Here is a 9,180-nt window from a genome sequence, read left to right on the forward strand (position 1 = left end):
TAAAATATAGAATAATTGAAACATAGGACATTTTATTAGTATTATTAATATTAAATGTGTCCATGGTCGATCTGACGTCTTCTTACTGAAACAAGACATTTTATTATAATTTATTATTTTCTCAAGAGTTCTGTTATTTCAGTGGATGTGTGAGCAGCAGTTTATTAAAATAAAATAACTGTTAATTCATCAAGTTATTCAAAGTTTGTTTCCTTCGACAGAAACGTTTGTTGAAATAATCTGAGTATTGATGATGTCATTTGAAGCGTTTCCTCGTGAGTGAACTTTATTTCCTGGGTTGAAGTGAAGGAGTTAAGGAGCCGAGGAATGTGGAGGGAGGAGACGTTTGAAACTCTCCTGCTTTTCATTTTCTCACTCCGCTCACTCTCTCCATCCATCTCGTCCTTCTCCTCTTCCTCAGGCCGTCTCCTCGCTCCTCCTCGCTCCTCCTCGCTCCTCCTCCTCTCAGGACGACTCCAGGTCACCGAGGTGATGTCAGGGACGCTCCCCAGATTTCCCACAATGCCTGCCTTGCTCAGCTCGCTGACTCGTGGCATCAACCCGCCCAGTTTACCCAGAAGCATCACGGTGCCCACTTTACCCACTTTACCCAGCATGCCCCGAGGCATGACCATGCCCAGCCTGCCCAGGGGGGTGACGCTGCCGAGGGCTGTCGCCATGCCGACCGTATCCCAGGCTCATCGGAGGATGCTGCAGGACTGCTGCTCCGTCCTGGACCATCAGACACCTGGAGGTAACACACCACTACTACTACGATTACTACAGACAGTACTACAGACAGTACTACAGTAATACTACAGTCATACTACAGTCATACTACAGACAGTACTACAGTCATACTACAGTCATACTACAGTCATACTACAGTCATACTACAGACAGTACTACAGTCATACTACAGTCATACTACAGACAGTACTACAGTCATACTACAGTCATACTACAGTCATACTACAGTCATACTACAGACAGTACTACAGACAGTACTACAGTCATACTACAGACAGTACTACAGACAGTACTACAGTCATACTACAGTCATACTACAGACAGTACTACAGACAGTACTACAGTAATACTACACACAGTACTACAGTCATACTACAGACAGTACTACAGTCATACTACAGACAGTACTACAATCATACTACACACAGTACTACAGTCATACTACAGACAGTACTACACACAGTACTACAGTCATACTGAAATGTTTTCACACATGAACTATGTAAAATGTTGTGTGTACATGTTGTGTGTACATGTTGTGTAGTCAGTGTTTGTGAAGCAGCAGATTGTCGACTCATTCACAACAACAGAAACACGTCAGCTGCATGCCTGGAACACGCCAGGAACATGTCAGGAACACGTCAGGAACACGTCAGCTGCATGTCACATATGTAAGAAGAAGATGAGAAGTTGTTATTTTTAGTGCAGAGAAGGAATTTCAAAATAAATGTAATATGAAGTCAAACTACAGGAAGAGGAATCAGTGCTGATCTGAGATCAGTGAATGAAAACCCAGAATGATTGAATGAACAAACGATGACGTCATGACAGAAAGTGCGGAGACATGACAATAACAGGTTGATGAACACGGAGCTGATGAAGCGTGTTCTCTCTGAAGAGCTGCTCTGTGTTTATCTGCACGTTTCTCATCTATGAGCTTTTTTCACTTTGTGCTGGAATGATGAATAAATCCAGAGATTACAGAGCTGAGCTGCTGCACATGTCCCGGATCACGAGCACACACACACACACACACACACACACACACACACACACACACACACACACACACACACACACACACACACACACATCGCAGCCTTCAGAGCAGAATATTAATACGACTTCACTCTGGTTCTAACACAAAACATTATTTCATCAACTTCATTCAAACGGAAACATCGTCCGACATCATCAGAGTGAACGAGGGGGTTCAACTGTGAATGAAAGGAGGCGTGTCCAGTGTGTGTGTGTGTGTGTGTGTGTGTGTGTGTGTGTGTGTGTGTGTGTGTGGAGGATTAAACTCAAACGTGTGTGGATGTTGAGCTGACGGAGTCGTCTTCATGTACGGTGAGAAATATTTTAATATTCGTCATATTTTTCTTGAATTGTCTGAAAATTGTTGAGACGTTTACATTTTAGAATAAAAAGCTTTTTAATGAACAGTTTTTATAAAATCCACGTAAACTCCATTTAAAAATATGTGATTTAATGTTTCATCTTGTACTTTAATGATATATATATATATATATATCATTAAAGTATATATATATAATGATATCTCATCTTTACAGTTTTTAATCATGATTTTATTCATTGATTAATAGTCATCTAATAAAATGTCATTTCAAGTTATAATCAAAGATCGTCTTATATTCATAGTTTTTATTTACACTTTGAGGACTTCAAATGTTAGTTTTGAAGTAAAACCTGATGTGTACATAATGACTCAGTAAGTATTTTAATGCTGAGTCATGTCGACACGTTTACCTGGTCACAGATAATCAGTTAGTTTGTGTCATATTTATCATCACAGTGAGTTTATGAATCAACTGTGATGATGTAACTTCAGTGAATGTGTGACGTCAGGTGTTGGGTCATCAAGAACCGAGGAGAGGTTTGTGAACGTTCTCGTGAACGTTCAAATATAAATGAGTAGAAATAACTTTGTTAATGAAGAAATGATGATGAATGTAATTAGATCTAGAATCACGTCCTCATAATGTGGGACTGCTCCTTTAACACACTCTGTTGTCAGCTCAGCGGCACTGAGGCACATCACATGTCACAATTTGGGGATTGAACCTGTGTCAAAAAACAACAACAACAACATAAACACATTACGCAACAACAAGAGAGCGCAGGATTAAGATGTATTGTAGTGTGTCTGTGTGTGTGTGTATGTGTGTGTGTCTGTCTGTGTGTGTCTGTGTGTGTGTGTGTGTGTGTGTGTCTCTGTGTGTGTGTCTTTGTGTGTGTGTCTGTGTGTGTGTGTCTGTGTCTGTTTGTGTCTGTGTGTGTGTCTGTGTGTGTCTGTTTGTGTGTGTGTCTGTCTGTGTGTGTCTGTGTGTGTGTGTGTGTGTGTGTGTGTCTCTCTGTGTGTGTGTCTTTGTGTGTCTGTGTGTGTGTGTCTGTGTGTGTGTGTGTCTGTGTGTGTCGGTTTGTGTCTGTGTGTGTGTCTGTGTGTGTCTGTATGTGTGTCTGTGTGTCTTTGTGTGTCTGTGTGTGTGTGTGTCTGTGTCTGTTTGTGTCTGTGTGTGTGTCTGTATGTGTGTCTGTATGTGTGTCTGTGTGTCTTTGTGTGTGTGTGTGTCTGTGTGTGTCTGTCTGTGTGTGTCTCTGTGTGTCTGTGTGTGTGTGTCTTTGTGTGTGTCTGTGTGTGTGTGTGTGTTTAATCTCCAAAAACCATTAAATTAAAAAGTAAAAAAAGAAAAGGTTTAAATCAATAGACTCACTACTGCCCCCATGTGGCTGTACGGTTCTGTCACTGCTGGAGACACGTCTTTAAAATTAAATACAAGATTAAATAAGATATGAAATAAGATTTAAAATAAGATATGAAATAAGATTAAATAAGATATGAAATAAGATTTAAAATAAGATATGAAATAAGATTAAATAAGATATGAAATAAGATTTAAAATAAGATATAAGATAAGATATATATAAAATAAGATATGAAATAAGATATAAAATAAGATAAAATAAGATATAAGATAAGATATATATAAAATAAGATATAAAATAAGATAAAATAAGATATAAGATAAGATAAGATATAAGATTAGATGAGACATGTTTAATGAGAATGTGTCTCGTGTGTTCAGGTCTGTGCGGCTGCTGCTGGGCGTTACGTCCTCGCTACAAGAGACTGGTTGATAATATTTTCCCAGAAGACCCCGAGGTAAACACACACACACAGACACACACACACACACACACACACACACACACACACACACACACACACACACACACACACACTCACACACACACTCACTGCATGAAAAGAAAATATTTTATTTCTTTCATCAAATTAAGAAAATAAGACAAAAAGACGTCAGAATGTTTTTATGAAGTAAATCTGAAAAACACAAATCTTCATTTTTACTTCTGTATTGAAATGTTTCTTTTTTCTTATTGAGTCATTGATTATAAACGTTTCAATTCAAAAAGTGTGTGTGTGTGTGTGTGTGTGTGTGTGTGTGTGTCTGTGTGTGTGTGTCTCTCTGTGTGTGTGTGTCTCTCTCTGTGTGTGTGTCTCTCTGTGTCTGTGTGTGTGTGTCTCTGTGTGTGTGTCTCTCTGTGTGTGTCTCTCTGTCTCTCTCTGTGTGTGTGTGTCTCTCTCTGTGTGTGTCTCTCTGTGTGTGTGTGTCTCTCTGTGTGTCTCTCTGTGTGTGTGTGTCTCTCTGTGTGTGTCTCTCTGTGTGTGTGTGTAGGATGGACTGGTGAAAGCTAACATGGAGAAGTTGACGTTCTTTGCTCTATCGGCTCCGGAGAAACTGGATCGAATCGCTGCGTATTTGTCAGAACGTCTGACCCGAGAACTGAACCGCCACCGCTACGGGTCCGTACACACACACACACACACACACACACACACACACACACACACACACACACACACACACACACGCCTGTCAGTGTAACTGCAGCGGAGTGTCACTGTAATGTGTTACTTCCTGTTTGCAGGTACGTGTGCATAGCGATGGAGGCGTTGGAGCAGCTGCTGTTAGCGTGTCACTGTCAGAGCATCAACCTGCTGGTGGAGAGTTTCCTCCGGACGCTGCGTCTCCTGCTGGAGGCCGACAAACCACACCTGCACATGCTGGCCACCAACTCTGTACCACACACACACACACAACTCTGTACCACACACACACACAACTCTGTACCACACACACACAGACACACAACTCTGTACCACACACACGAAGTGGTTGTGTCATTTATTGACACAATCAAAGTAAAATGAAAACAGAGCGAGAGCTTCTTATTGGAGGAAACAGAGATCAGAGTTATTTATATCGAGTGTAAGCTTTAATACAACACACACACACACACACACACACACACACACACACACACACACACACACACACAGGGATTAGGCAGGTTTATCTGCTGCACACACACAAGCAGAGAATAGTTTTCATCAGTGTGTGTGTCATCATGATGTCATCATGATGTCATCATGATGTCATCATGATGTCATTAACTACATGGTTTCTCGTCTCTTTGATCAGTTCGTGAAGTTTGCGAACATCGAGGAGGACACGCCCTCGTACCATCGCAGCTACGACTTCTTCGTGTCTCGCTTCAGTCAGATGTGTCACTCAGAGCACGAAGACGCTGACACCAGGAGCAAGTCAGTGTTCGATTCCCTGACCCTAACCATCCTGTCGCTCACATCTGTTAACCTGTGTGTGTGTGCGTGTGTGTGTGTGTGTGTGTGTGTGCGTGCGTGTGCATGTGTGTGTGTGTGTTCAGGATCCGTGTGTCGGGGATCCGTGGTCTTCAGGGCGTCGTCAGGAAGACGGTGGACGACGAGCTCCAGGTGAACATTTGGGAGCCTCGTCACATGGAGCAGATTGTCCCCGCCCTGCTGGTCAACCTGCAGCAGCACACACACCCCGACAGGTACACACACACACACACACACACACACACACACTACATATATTTAACATTTTATATTATACTTTAGTTTTCATAAATGAGATGCAGCTTTAAACTGTGTGTGTGTGTGTGTGTGTGTGTGTGTGTGTGTGTGTGTGTGCAGTGAGTCTCCAGCGGAGCAGACTGAAGTGTGTTTCAGGGAGCTGTTTGGTCGAGCTGCTTACGGACACATCAACAACGCCATCAAACCTGTGCTCATGTAAGAAACACACGTGTGGTAGTTTTACGGAACATACACAGTAGTAGCAGTAGGAGTGTGAGTACAGTACACAGTATAAGTATCAGTATTTGAACTGTGTGTGTGTGTTCAGGCACCTGGACAGTCACAGTCTGTGGGAAGGAAGAAGTTTTGCTGTTCGATGTTTTCAGATCATCATGTACTCCATCCAGGTGAGTACTCCTCTTAATACTACACATACCCTGTTCTCTGAAGTACTCTGAAGTACTCTGAAGTACTGACACTACACCTCATACTGGTGAGGTCAAGACCTCAAGCAAATATATTTTGAGCAGATCGTTTTCTCTCCGTTCACAATAACGACGACATACACTCACAGGAGCCTGTGGGTCCAGTAGGTGGCGACAAAGTCTTCATCAATGATCATCTCACTGTCCAGCCCTAACGCAGCGCTAACCTATGACATCATCAGTTCATCTCAACGTTTGAGCTCTATTTAAATAAGCTCCACCTCCTTTTTCTTCGTTGTGGTTGTGAACGTCCTCAGTCTCAACACTCCCACCTGGTGATCCAGCAGCTGTTGGGTCACCTCGACGCCAACGGTCGGAGTCCGGCCTCGGTCCGAGCCGGGATCGTAGAAGTTCTGTCCGAAGCCGCCGTCATCGAAGCGACAGGTTCTGTCGGTGAGTCGCGTGTTTTCATATCTTGCCTTCGAACACGTTGAACATGTGACGTTCTGAGGGCGTGTTTAAATCTGCCCTCAGGTCCCGCGGTGCTCGAAGTCTTCAACACGCTGCTGCGACAGCTCAGGCAGAGCGTAGACTACCAGCTGACCGGTTACCACGACAACACGGGCAAACACAAAACCACCTCGGTGGAGGAGAAGACGCTGCAGGACGCCGTCATCAAGACGATCGGTGAGGTCCAGAGCAGATTCACTTCCTGTTTCCATCAAACGCTTTTAAAGTCGTCGCCTCATTAGAATCCATGTCGTTTGTCCAGGATCCTTCGCCAACACACTTCCTGTCTACCAGAGGTCAGAGGTCATGCTGTTCATCATGGGGAAGATCCCTGTTCCTGGAATCTACCCCGCCCTGGGGTCGCCCAACGCCGGGTAAGACTCCACGTCTGGATCCAACACGATGATGTATTTATATAACACATCTGTAGTTCTTCATTGTGTATTTAAATCTGAGCGAGTATTTAAATCTGAGCGAGTATTTAAATCTGAGCGAGTATTTAAATCTGAGCTAGTATTTAAATCTGAGCGAGTATTTAAATCTGAACGAGTATTTAAATCTGAACGAGTATTTAAATCTGAGCGAGTATTTAAACGAGTATTTAAATCTGAACGAGTATTTGAATCTGAGCGAGTATTTAAATCTGAGCTAGTATTTAAATCTGAGCGGGTATTTAAATCTGAGCGAGTATTTGAATCTGAGCGAGTATTTAAACGAGTATTTGAATCTGAGCGAGTATTTAAATCTGAGCGAGTATTTGAATCTGAGCGAGTATTTAAATCTGAGCGAGTATTTAAATCTGAGCTAGTATTTAAATCTGAGCGGGTATTTAAATCTGAGCGAGTATTTGAATCTGAGCGAGTATTTAAACGAGTATTTGAATCTGAGCGAGTATTTAAATCTGAGCGAGTATTTGAATCTGAGCGAGTATTTAAATCTGAGCGAGTATTTAAATCTGAGCTAGTATTTAAATCTGAGCGGGTATTTAAATCTGAGCGGGTATTTGAATCTGAGCGAGTATTTAAACGAGTATTTGAATCTGAGCGAGTATTTAAATCTGAGCGAGTATTTAAATCTGAGCTAGTATTTAAATCTGAGCGGGTATTTAAATCTGAGCGGGTATTTGAATCTGAGCGAGTATTTAAACGAGTATTTGAATCTGAGCGAGTATTTAAATCTGAACGAGTATTTAAATCTGAACGAGTATTTGAATCTGAACGAGTATTTAAACGAGTATTTAAACGAGTATTTAAGCGAGTATTTAAACGAGTATTTAAACGAGTATTTAAACTTCGTGGACGTCGTCTCTTGTGTCTCAGGTTTGAAGGAAGCAGAATGATCCAGGTGATGCTGTTGAAGTCTCTGCTCCAGGTGAAGTAACAAGATGGACGACACGTCTCCGTGACCAGCCAACAGTGGGCAGTCTGTCCTCCATCTTCATTTACGCTCCAATCCCTCCGTCAGACCGTGTGACCTCTGTCCCTCCCCCTCAGGTGTCGGAGCGTTATGAAAGCAGTAACCTGTTGATGGCGCTGCCCTCGTCCTTCCTGGAGCCTCTGCTGTCCTTCACTCTGATGGAGGACCCCGAGATCCGTCTGCTGGTTCTCTCCATCCTCACCTCGCTCATCGACCGACGCCACAACGCCGCCAGGCTCCACGCCAGGTCAGAAAGCACTGATCCGTGTGAGACGCCACCCTCTGGCTGACTCATGTTACTGCACACAGACCTGCTGCTGTAAGTGTGTGTGTGTGTGTGTGTGTGTGTGTCCGTCCACAGTGTGGTGTTTGACGTCTCAGTGTTGGAGCTGAAGGACTCGTGCTCTCGACAGGACGTCCTGTTCATGAGGAAGGTACGAGAGGTCTATGATGACATCATCAAACGCCGACATCAGTGTTCCTTTGTTCAAATAAGTGTGTGTGTGTGTGTGTGTGTGTGTGTGTGTGTGTGTGTGTGTGTGTGTGTGTGTGTGTGTGTGTGTGTGCGCAGCACGCTCAACGTCTCTACAGACACGTGTACTTGGCGTGTAAGGAGGAGAGCAGTGGGCGTGGCCACTATCAGGCTCTCTTCACCCTATTGGCCGTCCTGAGTGTGGAGCTGGCCAATGAGGAGGTGCTGGTGGATCTGATCCGATTGGTCCTCGCGCTGCAGGTGACGATCATCAGACAGTGACGAAGATGATGTCATGTTCTCTCTGACTCTTCTTCTCTGTGATTGGCTGCTCAGGAGCTGGCGTTGTCCAATCAGGAGTCGCTCTCTGTGTTCAACCGCTGTGGCGTTCACGGCGTCTGCGCCGCCTTCCTCAGTCTGCTGTCACAGCTCGGCCCGCCCCTTCAGCCGCACGTCTCACAGGTGATGGACAGTCGTCATAGAGACGCTCCTCACCTGCTGCCTCAACACGTCCTCTGTGACAACCCCAGGTAGAGAGAGAGAGAGAGAGAGGGAGAGAGAGAGAGAGAGAGAGAGAGAGAGAGAGAGACTTCATGCCAAAGGGTTGATTTCTTCAGTCTGTCTTCTTCTTCTTCTCTTCTTCTTCTCTTCTTCTTCTCTTCTTC

At 43.8% G+C, this 9,180-nt stretch overlaps 1 protein-coding gene across 2 annotated transcripts in view; it reads left to right on the forward strand.

Annotated features, from left to right (window-relative positions):
- The first annotated feature begins 397 nt into the window (after positions 1–397).
- Positions 398–9,180, forward strand: part of LOC109646397 (protein EFR3 homolog B-like) — a 10,446-nt gene continuing 1,663 nt past the window's right edge. Inside the window, exons 1-16 of one of the 2 annotated variants that reach the window (XM_069521323.1) lie at positions 398–754; positions 3,858–3,934; positions 4,470–4,597; positions 4,723–4,873; positions 5,277–5,398; positions 5,521–5,670; positions 5,813–5,908; positions 6,021–6,099; positions 6,435–6,570; positions 6,652–6,804; positions 6,890–7,001; positions 7,947–7,998; positions 8,121–8,290; positions 8,405–8,477; positions 8,615–8,776; positions 8,852–9,045. In XM_069521323.1, the coding sequence (XP_069377424.1) occupies positions 493–754; positions 3,858–3,934; positions 4,470–4,597; positions 4,723–4,873; positions 5,277–5,398; positions 5,521–5,670; positions 5,813–5,908; positions 6,021–6,099; positions 6,435–6,570; positions 6,652–6,804; positions 6,890–7,001; positions 7,947–7,998; positions 8,121–8,290; positions 8,405–8,477; positions 8,615–8,776; positions 8,852–9,045 (2,117 nt within the window). In that variant the 5' untranslated portion in view covers positions 398–492. Of the gene's footprint in view, positions 755–1,901; positions 2,101–3,857; positions 3,935–4,469; positions 4,598–4,722; positions 4,874–5,276; positions 5,399–5,520; positions 5,671–5,812; positions 5,909–6,020; positions 6,100–6,434; positions 6,571–6,651; positions 6,805–6,889; positions 7,002–7,946; positions 7,999–8,120; positions 8,291–8,404; positions 8,478–8,614; positions 8,777–8,851; positions 9,046–9,180 lie in introns of those variants that run through there. The other variant, XM_069521324.1, reaches the window with a different exon arrangement.

This window comes from Paralichthys olivaceus, chromosome 24 (assembly GCF_024713975.1).
Source record: "Paralichthys olivaceus isolate ysfri-2021 chromosome 24, ASM2471397v2, whole genome shotgun sequence".
Taxonomy (NCBI): domain Eukaryota; kingdom Metazoa; phylum Chordata; class Actinopteri; order Pleuronectiformes; family Paralichthyidae; genus Paralichthys; species Paralichthys olivaceus.